Consider the following 17342-nt stretch of genomic DNA (forward strand, 5'->3'; position numbering starts at 1 on the left):
TCTTTCAGATGGAGTTTTGCTCTTGTTGCCCAGGCTGGAGTGCAATGGCACAATCTTGGCTCATTGCAAGCTCCACCTCTCAGGTTCAAGCGATTCTCCTGCCTCAGCCTCACAAGTAGCTGGGATTACAGGCACAGACCCCCATGCCCGGCTAATTTTTTGTATTTTCAGTAGAGACAGAGTTTCACCGTGTTGGTCAGGCTGGTCTCAAACTCCTGACCTCAGGTGATCCACCTGCCTCGGCCTCCCAAAGTGCTGAGATTCACAGGTGTGAGCCACCACACTCAGCCCATTTTCTTTTCTGTATTAATTTACTTAGGATAATGGCCTCCAGCTGCATCCATGTGGCTGCAAATGACAGGATTTCATTCCTTTTTATAGCTGCATGATTTTTCAGTTTAAACGTGTGAATGAGGCTTCCCAGGGAAATCTCCCACATTAGACAGAGCCCAGGGAGCAGGCACTCAGCCTGGAAGCCGAGGACCTTTCTCTGAGCTCCCAGAAGCCAGGCCAGGACACCAGGAGGGAAGTGGAAGAGGATCACAGAGCAGACAGGAAGTGGGAGGTGAGCGCTGGAGACAAATGCTTGGGGGACCACATAGCTCTGTCGGCACTGACCTTGGTTCCAGGGATCCCTGGTGGCCCTGGGGGCCCCTGTGGCCCGGGAGGCCCCTGTGTGTGAAAGTGAAGCCAGTCAGTGTCATTGGTTAGGCAGGGCCTCCCTTCGCTGCCTGCCCAGCTCCCCACCTGGAACAAGGTCCCCGTCCAGCTGAGCTGAGCAGGGGCAGGGTCCTCGGGGACTGCTTCTTCCCATCAGGTCAGGCCACACTGTGCATGGCTTTATCTGGCTACCCAGGTTTGGGGGAGGCCAGGAGGTGTCTGCTGCCATGAACGGCCCTCTGCCCCAATCCAGATTTCGTCACGATGTTCCCCTGCTTAAGATCTTGCTTTGGCTCCCTATTGCCTCTCGAAGCAAGCTTAAGTCCCCTGCTGGCATTCAAGGCCTGCCAAGAATGACATCCCCAACAGTGGCCCAGCGCCACCCTCTCTGACTGTCCTATGAGCTCTCTGACCCTCTGGCTCCACTGGCTGCTATCTGCTGGACCTAGGGAGTTCCTCAGTCTCGCAGATAGGGATGGGGTCTCCAGTGTGTCCAGGTCCGACCCCACTCTCAAGCTCCTGTCCTGACCCAGACTTTTTGCAGGCCCCCTGCTCGGCCTCCACACTCCCCTCCCCTCCCTTCTGTAAAACTGCACCCTGCCCAGCCCCTGTCCCACAAGCTCTAGGTCTCTCCCCTCCCGCCTCCCTGTCCTGTGCCCTTCTTGTTGGTGTCCCACTGAGATACCCCTGGCCTCCATCTTATCCACCCTCCTCTAGGCCCAGGCCCAGGACCTCCCTGCCTGGGGTCCCCCTACTGCCTGCTCCAACACCCGCTTTCGTTCACTGTCCTTACCATTCCCTAGCTAGCCTTCCCCCAATATGTTTTTATTTTTTATTTTATTTTTTTGAGATGGAGTTTCCCTCTGCTACCCAGGTTGGAGTGCAGAGGTGCGATCTCAGCTCACCACAACCTCCGCCTCCCGGGTTCAAGTGATTCTCCTGCCTCAGCCTCCCGTGTAGCTGAGACTATAGGTGCGCACCACCACACTCAGTTAATTTTTGTATTTTTAGTAGAGATGGGGTTTCACTATGTTGGCCAGGCTGGTCTCGAACTCCTCACCTTGTGATCCGCCTGCCTCAGGCTCCCAAAGTGTTGGGATTATAGGCGTGAGCCACCCACCTGGCATGTTTTTATTTTTTTAACATCATCCCCCACATGGACTATGTGGACTATGGCTGCCTGCTGCCCATCAAATTGAGTCAGCATGTCAGCCTGGCATCCAAAGTCCATCTCTGGCCAGGCATGGTGGCTCATACCTATAATCCCAGCACTTTGGGCGGCCGAGGTGGGCGGATCACTTGAGATCAGGAGTTTGAGACCAGCCTGGCCAACATGGTGAAACCCCGCCTCTATTAAAAATACAAAAATTAGCCCGGTGTGGTGGCACACACCTGTAGTCCCAGCTACTTGGGAGGCTGAGGCAGGAGAATTGCTTGAACCTGGGAGGGAGAGGCTGCAGTGAGCCGAGATCACACCCAGCCTGGGCAACAAGAGTGAAACTCCATCTCAAAAACAAAAACAAAAATAAAAACAAAACAAAGTCCACCTCCCAACTTCCTGTACTCACAGGCTCAGTCAGCCTGGGACACACCATGCATGTGCCTGCCACGCCATGCCACGCCACACCATGCCACGCCACATCATGCCATGCCACGCCACACCACGCCACACCATGCCACACACCATGCCATGCCACGCCACGCCATGCATGCCTGGGGGTGGGTGCCACAGTTACTGCCAACTTGCACTTCCCCAAAGCCTGTGGGACATAACTGGAAATGATGCTTAGGTGGGGCCAGGGCCCCCTTCCCGGTCTGGTCTCTGGCGACCACTCCTTCCTCACCCACTTCCCTTCTGGGGTACCCATGAGCTGCTGGCACCCAGTGCCTCTCTCCACTGGTGGTAAGTCCCAAGTTTACTAGCCACTGGGCTCGGGGGTCACACATCTCCCAAGACTCCGGGGGCCGGGCTTGCCACTCTCATCCTCTCCATGACATCATTAGAAGACCTGGCCCTCTACCCAGTGTCCCTTCCACCCAGTGTCCTCTGGGAAAGTCCCAGGAGACACCGGTGGGAACAGACCCCAGGAAATGCTCTGGCTCCTGCCCCTGAGCGAGGAGCTTCCCTTTTTGACTTGGCCTCTAGGGAGCTCGGTCCACATGGGCCACATTCACAGGGGCTCTCTGAGGCAGGTCTCGACATAGCCCTGATTTCCACATCGGACACCTAGGAACGGTTGGGGTCTTTGTGCTAAGCTGCCTCGAGTCCCTTGTGTAAAAAAGTGCAGCATTAATCACAAGGAAGTGATTATTCCCTAAGGAAAATCATATCTAAGGCACATCCTGGTCCCACCAGGAACACTACCTTGAGGGCATCCAAGATCCTGCCATCATAGTCGATCACCACTGTGTCTCCCTGCTCGCCCTTGAGGCCTGGGGCACCCTGAGGCAGGAAGAAGAGTAAGACTTTCAGGGAAGAGCTACGCTGGGGGGCGAAGTGGCAGCTGTCCCTGCGTCACACCCGGAGACAAAGCAATGGAAGAGCCTTGTCACCCAGGCCACACGCATGCTCCTCCCCAGTGTGGATCCCAGCGTGGGAGGGCAGGGGAGGCGGGCCCTGGGGCCGGCTGAGGGACCTGCTTCCACCTGGTCTGAGGGGCGGCTGGAATTGCCTTCGTGTGGGCGTTCAGGCCTGACCCGATCCTCGGGGGAAAATGGAAAGCCTGATTTTGATGTGACGCGCTTCAGATTTTTAAATGTTGGCAACACACAGAAAAGCCCCAAACCCTCCGAAACACACAAACATGAGCAGGCTGGATCGGGCCCGTGCCTCCATTTCCCAGCCTCTGGTAGAGGCTGCACACACCGCGCACCCACACGCCTATTCCCGCCTGGTTACAGGTGCACGTAAGCGTGCCCATGCCCATGCTGCACACTCAACGTGCACACTCAACGTGCACGCAAGGCTGCTGGCCAGCCCTCCCCTCGTGAGCCTCACTCCCCACCCAGGCTGCTCTTTGCTTGGGGTACGGTGAAGGGTGGGGAGCACTTTGGTTCAGGCCCGAGCCGATCCCTTGTGCAGGCTGGAGACCCCTGCCTGGGCCTCCCCCGTCCCGTCACAGCCTGCCCAGAACAGCCTGGCTCACTGGCTGCCTAATCCAACCCTCTCCCGCTCCCCACCACCTGCACAGCCAGGCAGGGGCTCAGATCGTTTTTTTGGAGGAAGAAGCCAGCCTCCCGGAGCACGAGGAGACAGAGCCGAGGCCAGGATCCTGGACGTCACCCTAAAGGTAAGGTATGTTGATAGGGGCTGGTCACAAAAGATCTGAGGCGGGCTGGGGCACTGTGCTCCTGGTGGCAGGGACAAACCTCCCTGTGGGGTGGGGAAAAGGCAAGGCCCAGCCCACTGCGGCAGGATCAGGCACAGGACAGACGGAGGACCTGTGTCTGAATATATAGAGAAAGGAATTTAGATGGGCACGCGCTCGAGGGGACTGAGCGAGATCTGGCCTCATAATAACGGGTCGGGCCTCTTATTCTTACACTTCCATATGTGAACATTGTACCCAAAAAAGGCACGTACTATGAATTTTCAAAAATCACAAATACATTGGTTTAAAAAGTAAAATCCTCCCAGTCCCTGTAGCTCCACTGCTCCTCTGGGGTCTCTGTGGGGACAGGGGCTTCTGAAGCTATGGGGACCCTAGATCTCATCCCTGAGGCCTTGCCTGAGAGGCGGCAGCTTACCCGGGGCCCTGCAGCTCCGTCCGTGCCTCGGTGGCCAGGCTCCCCCTGTGGAGATACACGGTGCAGGTGTGAAGCCAAACCACGCCTCCCAGTCCCCTCTTCCCAGGAGGGCCCAGGTCCCAAGTGCTGGAGCCTTCGCAGCCGAATGTATGAGACAGCACTCCAGGAATGGGGCTCCCGGAGGGGCCTGCGAGACCCTCCTCTGACATCACTTTGCATAGAGGTGGGGACGCTGGTGTCCCGGAGCTGGAGGCTGCATGGTGAGTTGGCCACAGAGCTGGGCACCAGTGGAGGCCTTGCCACTTGTCCAGATTCACCACTGCTGCCCCCACACCAGCTCCGACAGTGCTGAAGGAGACCCCTGGGCCAGGTCCTCCTGGGACTCCTCACTTAAAAGGGCAAATGAGAGCTGAGACCACGTCTCCCACTCTCGACTGGGGGAAGGTCTGAGCAGGGCCCACAGGTGCCAGAGCAGCAAGTTCTCACGTCACCTTTGGTCCTGGGGCACCACCCACGCCACTCTCGCCCTGAGGCCCCTCGCTCCCTGGCTCGCCCTGAAATAGAAACAGTTGCAGTGAAAGCAAGTGTGAGCGGGCACGTGGCAGGTGCCTTGGGGCTGCCCGAAGCCTTGCGATTAGGCCTCCTGGCAAATTGTTACTGAGTCCATGGGGTGTGTGCGCGGATGGACCTCAGGGCTCTCGCTAGCCCAGGGGACACAGGACCACGGCTGCCACCTTCTGGTGTGGGCCTTGGCACTTACTTGGGGCAGCTCAGGGGCTCAAGGGGCACTTTGGAGACTGGCTGGCCAGGATTTGGTGGCTGTTGTGAGGGGTTGGGGGAGTGAGGCATGAGGATGACACCCAGTTCTTGGCTTGGGGACACGGCAGGAAGTGAGGCCCTTGAGACGGAAACGAGGGCTTGAGGGAGTCAGGGAGACACATGGACTGGGTGAGACGCTAGGCCTGTCGTGTGGTGGTGCCAGGGCCTTCCTCTGCCTCTCTCTGGCCTGCACCGGGCACTGGCCTAGGACCTCATGGTGCCAAAAGTCCAGGGTAGGGACTTCACCAGGCAGACGAGAACCATGGGAGGTGGGGGCAGCGGGCCATGAGGGGAGGGGCAGATACTCACCTTGGGCCCTGGTGGTCCAGGGAGCCCTGGTGGTCCAGGCTGGCTTGGTGTCCCATCGTCGCCCTGAGGAGAGGACACCTGGGGCTTGCCGGTCAGACCCTCGGGTGACCAGTGGGCCCCTCCCTCCTCTGGGCTTCCCAGTATACCAGTCTGCTCCTGGCACCTGCACTGGCACACGGTACCAGGCAGCTCATCCCCACCCTCCTTGCCCCTCCAGAGCAGAGGTGGGGTCAGATCCATCTCTCTGTGTCGCCTGACCTCACCAGCCCAGGGCTGGCATTTGCAGAGAGAACGGATAGGCAGATGATGAGGGTACATTCATCCATTCATTCCCCCTGTGGGCCAGGCAGCTGAGGTCCCTGCTCAGGTGGAGTCAGAGGAGGCCAAGGGAAAAGAAACGTTCAAATAAATACAAGGTTGGCTGGCACGGTGGCTCACGCCTTAACTCCAGCACTCTGGCGGGTCAAGGCGGGGAGACTGCTTGAGCCCAGGAGTTTGTGACTGTAGTGCCCCATCATGGCACCTGTGAATAGCCACTGCACTCCAGCCCGGGCAACAGAGCAAGACTCCATCTCTACAAAAACCAGAAAATAAAAAATTAGCCAGGCATGGTGGCACACGCCTGTAGTCCCAACTATTTGAGAGGCTGAGGTGGGACAATTGCCTGAGGCTGCAGGGAGCTGTGATCATGCCATTGCATCACAGCTTGGGTGACAGAGTGAGATCCTATCATATATATATATATATACACACATACACATACACACACACACACACACACACACACGCAAATAAATTCTAGGCACCATGTCAGGAAGCGGAGTAGTGTTGAGAAGAGAAGAGGATGGCATGGCGGAGAGGGACTGCAGGGGGAGCTTGTTGCAGCAGGTGGCCAGGGAAGGTCTCCTAGAAGATGGGAGAGGTTTTTTTTTTTTTTTTTTTCCGTAAGATGGAGTCTCGCTCTGTTGCCCAGGCTGGAGTACAGTGGCACAATCTCGGCTCACTGTGAGCTCTGCCTCCTGGGTTCACGCCATTCTCCTGTCTCGGCCTCCCGAGTAGCTGGGACTACAGGCACTGGCCACCACGCCCGGCTAGTTTTTTGTATTTTTAGTAGAGATGGGGTTTCACCATGTTAGCCAGGATGGTCTCGATCTCCTGACCTCGTGATCTGCCCGGCTTGGCCTCCCAAAGTGCTGGGATTATAGGCATGAGCCACCGCGCCTGGCCTGATTTTTTGGTTTTTGAGACAGGGTCTTGCTCTGTTATCCAGGCTGGAGTGCAGTGGCACAATCCATAGCTTACTACAGCCTCGACCTACCAGGCTTAAGCAATCCTCCCACCTCAGCCTTCAAAGTAGCTGGGACAACAGATGCATGCCACTGCACCTGACTAGTTTTTCTGATTTCTAGTAGAGATGAGGTCTTGGTGTATTGTCCAGGGTGGTCTTTTTTTGTTTTTTTGAGATGAGTCTCACTCTGTCACCCAGCAGGTTGGAGTGCGGTGGTACAATCTTGGGTCACTGCAACCTTCGCTTCCCGGGTTCAAGTGATTCTCCAGCCTTAGCCTCCAGAGTCGCTGGGACTACAGCCGCCTGTGACCACGCCTGGCTGATTTATTTTTGGATTTTTAGTAGAGATGGAGTTTTGCCATGTTGGCCAGGCTGGTCTTGAAGTCCTGATCTCAAGTGATCCTTCTGTCTTGGCCCCTGAAGTGCTGGGATTGCAGGTGTGAGCCAGTGCACCTGCTGGCCTTGGGGGAGGGTTTTGCTGAGACCTGAATGAGGTGAAGGAGGAGGCTGGCCCAGGAGAAGAGGCTGGAGAGGATAACACTCATTCAGTGGTTTTAAGCTTGAGCTCACCTCAGTGGCACCAGGGGCTGGTCAAACCGACTCTGGCCCCATCCCAGAGTCTCTGATTCAGTGGGTCTGGGGTGGGTCCCAGGGCCACACTTTGAGAACTAGTGTGCTCAGCCCTGAAGTGGGCATGAATTTGATGTGTTTGAGGAAGGGAAAGAATGAGTGAGTGAATAAATGAATGAATAAAATAAATTCTGGCCTCACAGAGAGCGAGGACAGGGCCGCCACCCGCAGTGAGGGCTCAGGTCTGGGGAAGACAAGGCCACTTTCCCCGTGGGTTGGCTCCCACCCCACCCCATCCTGTCCCCATCCCCATCCCCATTCCATCCCAGCCCCTGCCCTTCTCTCCAGCCACCTCCCAACACTGACCCGGACGCTCCTCCATCGGCCCCTCTCACCTTCTTTCCGGGTACTCCAGGCTCACCCTGGGGGAGGCAATGGGGGGTTCAAGAGCAAGGTGAGAGCCGCAGGAGTGTGGCCCGGACCCCAGGCCTCTTGTTCCTCGGGTAGAAGTGGCACTGATGACCCGTGCCCCGGGCCAGCCCAGAGACCCCTGAGTGCTTCAGAGAGCTGGGGCGGACAGTCTTGAATTCCACTTCTGAGCCACTCACTCCCAAGCTCAGCGACCCTGGCAAGGCACTGTTCTTCAAAGGGGGGAGGTGACTCCTGCCGTCTCAGAGCGTTTTGGAGGACGAGGCACTGGCTGAGCAGCTTTCTCATCCTTCCTCCTCAGGTCAGAGGCTCCGTCTCCATCAGGGAGGACCAGAGCCCTCCTCCCCACTCACATCCTCCCCAAAGAGGGCAAAAATGAAAGAGCTGCCATCTGCAGAGGGCTGGACACGCTAACACGTGGAAAACTGTGTCCACATGAAAACCTGCACATGGATGCTGACGTCAGCTTTACTCCAAATTGCCAAAACCTGGAAGCAGCCAACATGTCCTTCAGTAGGTGAGTGCATAAATAAATAAACTGTGGCTTATCATTAAATAAATAATAAACCCAGACATGGACTATCAGTCAGTGCTAAAAAGGAATGAGCTGTCAAGCCATGAGAAGACATGGATGAAAGGTCAATGTGTACTACTAAGTAAAAGAGGCCAATCAAAAAGGCCACACACAGTCTGATTCCAGCTAGATGACACTCTGGGAAAGGCAAAACTATGGAGACAGTGAAAAGAGATCAGTGGCCGAGCACGGTGGCTCACACCTGTAATCCCAGCACTTTGGGAGGCTGAGGTGGGTGGATCACCTGAGGTCAGAAGTTCAAGGCCAGCCTGACCAACATGGTGGAACCCCATCTCTGCTGAAAATACAAAATTAGCCAGGCGTGGAGGGGCGCGCCTGTAATCCCAGCTACTTGAGAGGCTGAGGCAGGAGAACTGCTTGAAACCAGGAGGCAGAGGTTGCAGTGAGCCGAGATTGTGCCATTGCACTCCGGCCTGGGCAACAAGAGTGAGACTTCAACTCAAAAAAAATAAAAAATAAAATAAAATAAAAAAATAAAATAAAAGGATCAGTGGTGCTGGGGCTAGGGAGAACGAGGGATGAACAGGCAGAGAACAGAGAATGTTTAGGGCAGGGTAAATACTCCATGACACCACAGTGGTGGATACTTGTCAACACACATTTGTGCAAATCCGGAGAGTACCCCAGCAAGAGTGAACCCTAATGTGAACAATGGCATCTGGGTGATGGTGATCTGTCCATGCAGGCAAATCATCTCTAACAAGTGGGGGTACTCATAGCTGGGGAGCGGGGGCATGGGCCGGGGCAAGGGGATATGGAAACTCTGTACTTTGTTTAGTTCTGTTGTGAAACAAAAACTGTTCTAAAAACAAAATCTATTTGGGCCAGGTGCGGTAGCTCACACCTGTGATCCCAGCACTTTGGGAGGCCAAGGTGGGCGGATAACCTGAGGTCAGGAGTTCGAGACTAGCCTGGCCAACATGGTGAAACCCCGCCTCTCCTAAAAATATAAAAAATAATCATGGTGTGGTGGCGCACACCTGTAGACCCAGCTAGCTACTCAGGAGGCTGAGGCAGGAGAATTGTTTGAACCCAGAAGGTGGAGGTTGCAGTGAGCTGTGATCGTGCCACTGCACTCCAGCCTGGGTGACAGTGAGGCTCTGCCTCAAAATAATAAAAAATTTAAAAAAAGGGAAAATGTATTTGAAACCAAAAAGCTAATGTGTTTTATGATTCAACTCTCGCAACTCAGTGTGAAAAAGGCAGGAGAGGTTTACTGTGCCTCCAGTTAATGGATGGGTAAACTGAGGCCCAGAGAGGTGCAGTGACTTGCCCATGGTCTGGGAGTTTGGTCTCCTGACCCTACTGCCTTGGCTTCGCTGGGGGTGGGGGGAAGAGAAAGGAGGTGGTGGTGGGTGAGTCCATCCCACCAGATCTGGGGAGGGGCATGGGGAATGAGGAGCACTCACCTTGGGCCCTGGGGGTCCCTTCGGGCCCTGGAACAAGAGAAGAGAAGGTGTTAAATGTCATACTGGAGGCTGATCCTGGGCCTGTCCTTCTTAGCATCCTGGCTTTGTAAAAGGTGACACCAATCCCACAGACCAGGAGGCAGGGCTGCCGTCAGAAGCAGGCTGGAGCTGCCCACCCTAGGCCTGACTCCTCAAGCCTGGGACAGCTTCTGCATTAGGGCTCAGGCGGTGGCAAGTGGCCCACAGCCTCCACACAGGAATGTGGAGCTACTGGAATTCCCTCCGACTGGTGTCTCGCCTGGCCATGTCCCCAGGGTGGGTGGAGGGGCAGGTGCACGGGGTGCACACACATGCAGACATGTACATGCAGAGGCGTGCACACACACACACGGGCGCGTGACCCTGCTGTCAGCGTGTGTGGGAAAAGGGCTTCCAGGTCTGGGAACCACAGTCCTGCCAGCCCAGGCCTCTGGAATGCCCTGGATACTGACCATCTCGCCGTCTTGTCCAGGCTCTCCTTTGGGGCCCTGCGGAAGTGTGAGGGGACAGCAGTGAGGGATGCAGGTCGTCACATTGAACTGAGCTCAAATCTCAGGCCAGACCCTGGGCTGGGGCTCTAAGTACATTGTCTCATTTCATCCTCGCCAAACCTGAAGAGCGAGTATCAGGGTCCCCACTCCACAGAAGAGAGCGTTAGGCTGGGGAAGCCACTGGCCTGGCGTGACAAGTAATGGATGAGCCAACTGAGCAGCTGTCCTGGGGGAAACCGGTGGCAGTTTGGTGGGGGATCCATCTGACTGGGGGGGGACCCTGGTGGCAGTCTGGTGGTGGTGTGGCCTCCACACTGGAGGGAAGGACAGGCTGGGGTTTCTGGGTTAGGGAAAGGGTAGTAGGATGGGGCCTGGCCTCCAGGCTTTGGAGACGCTTGGGAGGAAAGCTGAGGCTGAGATATTATATTGGGGAGCGCGAGGGGAGGGGCTGATAAAGGTCTGCAGAGACAGTGCCCCCAGAAGGGTCTTAGGCTCAGGGTTGAGTCAGGATTGGGACTGGGATTGCAACTAAGGTCACCTTAGGGTGTCTGGGTCTATCTGAGGTTAGAGTTGGTTTGGTCAGCGTCAGAGTCTGGAAGGGTCAGAGTTAGGGTCTGAATTGGGGGTGTAGACCAGGATTTGGGAATGAGTTTGAGGTCAAGGTCTTGATTGGGATCAGAGACCCAGTTAGTGTTAGATTTAAGGTTCGAATGGGATAAGGGTCTGGGTTGAGGTTAGGGTTGGGTTTGGGTCTGGGGTCAGGGTCAGGATCTGAATTGGGGTTGGATCTTGGTTGGAGTTAAGTTTGGGCCCAGGTTCAGCATCTGGATTGGGGTTAAGGCTGGCGTGGGGTCTGCACTAGAGACGGGGATGGGGATGGGGCTGGCTCTGGAATCCGGATTTGGGGTTTTGGTCAAGTTCTGGGTGGCCAAACTCCAGGCCCTCTCTTACCATTGGGCCTTGTGCTCCCCTGGGGCCATCTTTCCCGGTGTCGCCAGGAGGGCCCCGGGCCCCAGGAGGTCCAGGGGGCCCCGGAGGCCCAGCAGCTCCATCTTGTCCTTGGTCTCCCTGAAAGAGATGGGGCTTGGCATGACTCTGAGCGGGAGGGGGTCCAGCCTCCCGAGAGAAACCCTCAGATGGGCAGCCCCACGCCATCCCCTTTCCCAGCCCCTGGGGCAGGCTCAAAGGGGAGGGCTTTGTGACTGGGCCTCTTGCCACTTACTGGGGACTGCACGACCGAACAGATCCCCATACTTTGGTGTCAGAGGCCCTACGGGACCTTTTACAGGCCAAGGAATGTGCCAGCTCTTCAGCACCTGAAGCCCAGATCCAGTGTTTAGGAGAGAGATGGCACATGCTGCATGTGGGGGGAAACACGCGTGTCCAGCTGCCCCTTCCTCTCTCTAGAGTGGGGCCTGAGTATCTCCTGAAGGACCTTCCTGGAGGACCTTTTTTTTTTTTTTTTTTGTCAACTCTCGCTTCATTTGAAGTACGGAGGTGCACTCTTGGGCATTTATCCTTGTTCACAGCTGCTTGGTTAGTAACGGCCCCAAACTGGAAACCAATCCAAAAGTCCTTCAGTAGGTGGAAGGTTAAGGAGCTGGGGTACGTCCACGTCATGGAACACAACTCAGCAATCAACCCAGAGGAACAGGCCACGACACATGCAACACCTCAGATGCATCTCAGGAGAATTACGCTGAGTGAAACAGTCCATCTCAAGAGCTTAATACGGTGTGGTTGTATCTACGTAACACTCTTGAAATGGCAACGTTATAGAGATGGAGAACCCATACTGGTTGCCAGGCATTAGGGATGGGGGGATGAAGGTGATTGTAACTACAAAAGAACAGCATGAGGGACCTTTGTGTGCTTTACACAGATCTACAAGTGTGTTAAAATTGCACAGAACTAAACACACAAACGAGTGTGTGTACAGCTGGGGGCATCTGAATAAGGTTGGTGGATTGTATCAATGCCAATTTCCTGTTGTGAGATTGTACTCAGAGATGCAAGATGTCACCACTGGGGGAGACTGGATGAAGGGTACACAGATGTTATTTACTACAATTACATGTAAATCTACAATTGTCTCAAAATAAAAGTTAAAAAAAAATGATGATGCAGGGCCACACAGTTTCTCTCATGCAGCACTAAATCCCCAACTTTAGAACTTGATGTTAGCACTGGGTCAGACCTCAGGCAGCCAGAGCCCCACCTCATAGCCCAACCCGAGAGGAAGGAAGACCACTGTGACTGGCATCTACCCACTGCCCCAGCAGGGCCCACCCTGCACTGGCACAGGGTGGAGCCACAGGAATGGAGTACACCCACGTCATGGTGTCAGTGGCCCTCAACCTTCTTGTAACAAAGAAAGGAAGACCTAGCACTGAGCTAGCAAGGATATCCTGAAGATGATTTTTTTTTTTGGAGACAGAGTCTCTAGCTCTGTTGCCCAGGCTGGAGTGCAGTGGCACAATCTTGGCTCACTGCAACCTCCACCTTCCAGGTTCAAGCGATTCTCCTGCCTCAGCTTCCCGAGTAGGTGGGATTACTATTATTATCATTATTTGTATTTTTAGTTCAGACGGAGTTTCACCATGTTGGCCAGGCTGGTCTCGAACTCCTGACCTGAAGTGATCTGCCCGCCTTGGCCTCCCAAAGTGCTGGGATTACAGGCGTGAGCCACCGCACCCGGCCGAACATGATCTTATTCAACCTTTGCGATGAGTTGACCAGGGCACTGTTATTGTCCCACTTTACAGATGGAATGGCTGGGGTTGGGGGTCAGAGGGTCAGTTGCCCAGGGTTACAGAGCTAGGGAAGGCGGAGCCTCCTCTCACTGCCAAGGCAAGAGGTCCCTCTGAGACACTTCTTTTCATCCACAGATGTTCCCTGATCTGAAATAGTTCACCTCTCTAGCAAACTGCACGTAACACAAATTCACTTGCTTTCCCAATTAAAAAATCAGCAGAAGTTCTCAACACCCGCCACTCAGGTCTTCCTCCTGGTCTGGCATGGCCAGGGTCCTGATCAAAATGTTACAGCTCCAGCCGAAAGGGAAGAAAACTGACAGCTTGGTTAGGTCACCAGGCATGGGTGGTGATGGTGACAGGTAATTCCTGTTTTAATCTGCACTGAATCAGGAAGAATTTGAAGACACCCCCTTAGCTCCCTGCTGTTCCTTTTATAAAGGCCCTCAGGCTGGGAACTACTGGCCTGGACTCTACTTATTAAGACAGAAAATGGGCCTGACACTGGAGCCGGTCCTGGGAGAGGTTCTTAGGCTCTTTCCCGGCCAGCCCGCCTGCTCCTCCCTCAGGGTAGGATGGCTGAGGTCTAACTCTGCAAACGTGGGGTGAGTTGGGGGTAACACAGCAAGTCATCAGGCCCAGGCCCCCACTCAGGCATTCTACCTTGAGGATCCGGCGATTGTACAGGTGATGGTCTCTACTCATAAAGCCCGGATTGAGCCGTGGGAAAACCATCTAGTCAGCAGACAGGTCGTGTGGTCAGAAAGGCAGGAAGGTGATTTGAAAAACCACAAGGCTTTTTGAAACCTGGAGGCAAAGCCACTTAACCAAGCCCAGAGAAAGGCAAGTAGGTGATCAGTGTGCAGACTCCTTCTCCAGGGAGGGCCGCTCACCAGTGGAATGCCCACCAGCATCCACGTCACCCGCGGCCACGGGACGGGCTCCCGGCCTGGCTGCCGACAACCTCCCGAGAGAGCCTAAGCCTAACCCAGGGGACATGAGAGAGAATGGCAATTGGAGTCTTAAGCCACTATTTAAAATTTTTTTTTTTGGAGACAGTCTCGCTCTGTCGCCCAGGCTGGAGTGCTGTGGTGCCACCTCGTCTCACTGCAACCTCTGCCTCCCGGGTTCAAACCATTCCCTTGCCTCAGCCTCCCGAGTAGCTGGGACCACAGGCGCCCACCTCCACACCCTGCTAATTTTTGTATTTTTACTAGAGACAGGGTTTCACCATGTTGGTTAGGCTGGTCCCGAACTCCTGACCTCAAGTGATCCACCTGCCTCGACCTCCCAAAGTGCTAGGATTAAGGCACGAGCCACTGTGCCCGGCCATTAAGCCACTAAACTTTGTGTGTGTGTGTGTGTGTGTGTGTTGGGGGGTGATGTTCCCGATGACTGGGACACTGGGAACATAGGGAAGGTATCCATGAAGAGGGCTGGGGGCTTGGGAGGAGATCCCCTCTTCCATGACCTCTGGGCCTCAGGACTTCTAGTCTGTTGAGGAGAGGGCATCCGCTTTGGATTATCAGCTCCACACACCCACCAGGAAGCAAGCAGAAGGATTTTTCTCAGCAGCTAAAACTCAGCACGAGACCCTTTCTTTGACTGCAGAGCAATCTCACCAGCTTTATGTGGCTGGCACAGAGCAGCTGTGTCTGTGGGGCTTGGCCTGGCCAGCCCCCTTCCTTGCTCCTGCTCACAGCTCAGGGCCGCAGAGGTACGGCGCAGGCGCCCAGCCAGCCCTGACCACAAGCTGCAGCCCCGCTCTGCACTGCCGCTCCCACTACCTTTTCATTCCCACAACAACCTCTTGGGGTGGGGGCTGTCCTCCCGTTCACAGTTGAAGAAACTGAGTCTCAGGGAGCAGAGTGACTTGATCAGGGTCACTCAGCTGGCAGGTGGCAGAGCTGAGCTTTGAGCTCAGTTCTGCTGACCCCAGAGCCTTCCTTCTTTTTGGGGTGCCAGCTGTCCTCAGTCTCCAGTCTGGGTCACGTGCCAGCCCCACTGTCCAGCATCCACAGTGGTAAGCATGGAGACCTGGACATCTTCCAGAGACACCCACCTGCGCAAGAGGCGGCAGCCCCACGACCCAGGTCCCTGGGGGCTTCCACCGGTGCTATGGGTGGGGAAGGGGCCTCTTGGCCTTTCTGTGATGAGCTGCAGGGAGCCAGGACCCAGAAGCAGCGCCAGTTATGCCTAATTATTAAGTCAAACAAACCATATGGGCAGTGAGGGAGGTCATGCCTGGTTCTTACCCGGGGGCCAAAGTCTCCTGGTGCACCCTAGGAACAAAAGACATGGAAAGGTATCACCACTGCTTTCATCATTTCCTCCCATTTCCCGTCAAGCATCTGTGCCCAGTGCTTCATAGACATGGTATGACTTAATTCTAACAAAAATAGCAGGCAGGCTCTATTTTTATTTCCATTTCCAATGAGGAAGCAAACACAGTGAGGCCACTTAACCTGCTCAAGGTCACACAGCTAGCGGATCTGGGGCTTGTAGGCAGGTGTTCCCTTATCTCAGGGCAGTCCCAGCCATTCGAGGCCCCAGATATTGTGGAGCAGAGACAGCCCCTCCCACTGTGTCCTCTGGAAGGGATGCTAATGAGTAAATGCTGCTTTACACCACCAAGTTTTGGGGCAGTGCATTAAGCAGCAATAGACACCAAGACACCAGTTCTCTCTGGTTTCACAGCCCCTGATGGAATCACTTCTATGACGTGGTGGCATCAGCCAAGGCCAGTGGGAAGGTAATCAGGCCACCTGCCAACTGCACTAGTCTCTCATCATTGGCAAGAACATTGAGACCATGACCTCATGCAATCTCTCCTGTGGCTCGGTGAGATTGGTCTCCATTTACAGATGGGGAAACTGAGGCCCACAGAGCCTGGCAACTTGGCCAAAGCCACACAGTTGGTGGTGGAGCTGGAATGCAAAGCCGAGGTTCTGAACACCAGCTCCCAGGCCTCCCCACGGCTCCCTCAGCCCTGGTGGTTGGGTGGGAACCCTGCCTGCCCTGGCCTGAGCTGCCGAATCACACACGGCAGGGCCCATCTGCAGCTCTCACCTCCCATTTCCAAATTCTGCATCAGGGGTGGACGTGGTCCAGCTGTGGGAGCACCCAGCTGGCCCTGGCACATCTAGGCCTGCTCTGACCCCTCCCCTGATTTTACCGTGGGTAACACAGGTCTCTTCTGTCCCCTTCTGAAGCACTTGGTCCCTGGTTTCTAGGGGGCTTTAGTGCCTGATGCCAGGGAAGCCTTCCTCCCAAGGGGCCGCAGAGGTAGCTCTCCGCCATGTCTTCCTGAGGGGTGCCCTCCCCACAGAGAATACCATTAACAGTCATGGTTCAATCCCCCAGCCCTCCTGGCACCTCCCCTTCACCATGAAGTCCTCTGGACACTCGTCATTCTGGGAACACTGGGCCTCCGAGTTTGGTTATGCTTTGGTCCCAGGAGAACTCAGACTCAACTCTCCGTATTGTCAAGTGTAAGCCTTGTAACCCTTTTAGAAGGTAGGCACGGTGATTCCCACTCTACAGATGGGGAAACTGAGGCTCTAGGAGGGGCTGTGAGGTGCTCGAGGGTACACTGGAACGGGGTTCGGAGGCAGGTTTCTGGGATTCTTCGCATCTGCACAGCCTCTGGTTTCACTTACCTTTTCCCCTTTCGGGCCTGGAAGTCCCTGGAGAAGGAAAGTGGAGAAAGAACAGGCCTGAGTGAGGGGCCCAGGCTGGCTCCCCTTCTGGCTTCCCTGTACCTCTGAGGGCAGAAGGGCCTGTGATGCTGAGCAGAACTTTGGGCGGCTGAGTGGAAAATTACACACAAGCTGTCAGCATCAGTGACAGCTGCCCTGGCTGGCCCAAGGAAGCTCCACACCTCGGTCCTCAGCATGAGGGATATGGGGGACTTGGGGGTGACCAGCAAGGGCCCACTGGCATCCTCATAGCAGAGAAAGGTGCGCATGCACTGGCCACTCCTCCCAGAGAGCGCACACGGTCCCCCACTGCTCAGCTCCCACCCTGTCGTTGTCAGTGGGAGGCCACTGCCCCCAAGCCATCTTTCTGGAATCTGAGAAGCAGGCAGTAGAGAGATTCTCTCTCCAGAGGCATTTTCTTCTTCTTTTTTTCTTTCTTATTTCTTCAAAAAAAAAAAAAAAAAAAAAGCATTCTCTTCTTTAATGGTAGCAGCTCCTTGGAGTATGGGCTCCATCTGTCCATCCCTGTATGAGT

At 55.2% G+C, this 17342-nt stretch overlaps 1 protein-coding gene across 1 annotated transcript in view; it reads right to left on the bottom strand.

Moving 5' to 3' along the window:
- The window catches only part of COL23A1 (collagen, type XXIII, alpha 1), a 108173-nt gene that overhangs the window by 14315 nt on the left and 76516 nt on the right, over positions 1–17342 (bottom strand). The window contains exons 10-20 of the mRNA XM_011967059.1: positions 16769–16795; positions 15365–15391; positions 11308–11424; positions 10318–10353; positions 9827–9853; positions 7789–7815; positions 5536–5598; positions 4899–4961; positions 4408–4452; positions 3026–3103; positions 619–672 (exon numbers count right to left, since the gene is read on the bottom strand). Coding sequence (XP_011822449.1) covers positions 619–672; positions 3026–3103; positions 4408–4452; positions 4899–4961; positions 5536–5598; positions 7789–7815; positions 9827–9853; positions 10318–10353; positions 11308–11424; positions 15365–15391; positions 16769–16795 — 564 coding nt within the window. The remainder of the gene's footprint in view (positions 1–618; positions 673–3025; positions 3104–4407; positions 4453–4898; positions 4962–5535; positions 5599–7788; positions 7816–9826; positions 9854–10317; positions 10354–11307; positions 11425–15364; positions 15392–16768; positions 16796–17342) is intronic.

This window comes from Mandrillus leucophaeus, unplaced genomic scaffold, assembly GCF_000951045.1.
Source record: "Mandrillus leucophaeus isolate KB7577 unplaced genomic scaffold, Mleu.le_1.0 Scaffold782, whole genome shotgun sequence".
Classification (NCBI taxonomy): Eukaryota; Metazoa; Chordata; class Mammalia; order Primates; family Cercopithecidae; genus Mandrillus; species Mandrillus leucophaeus.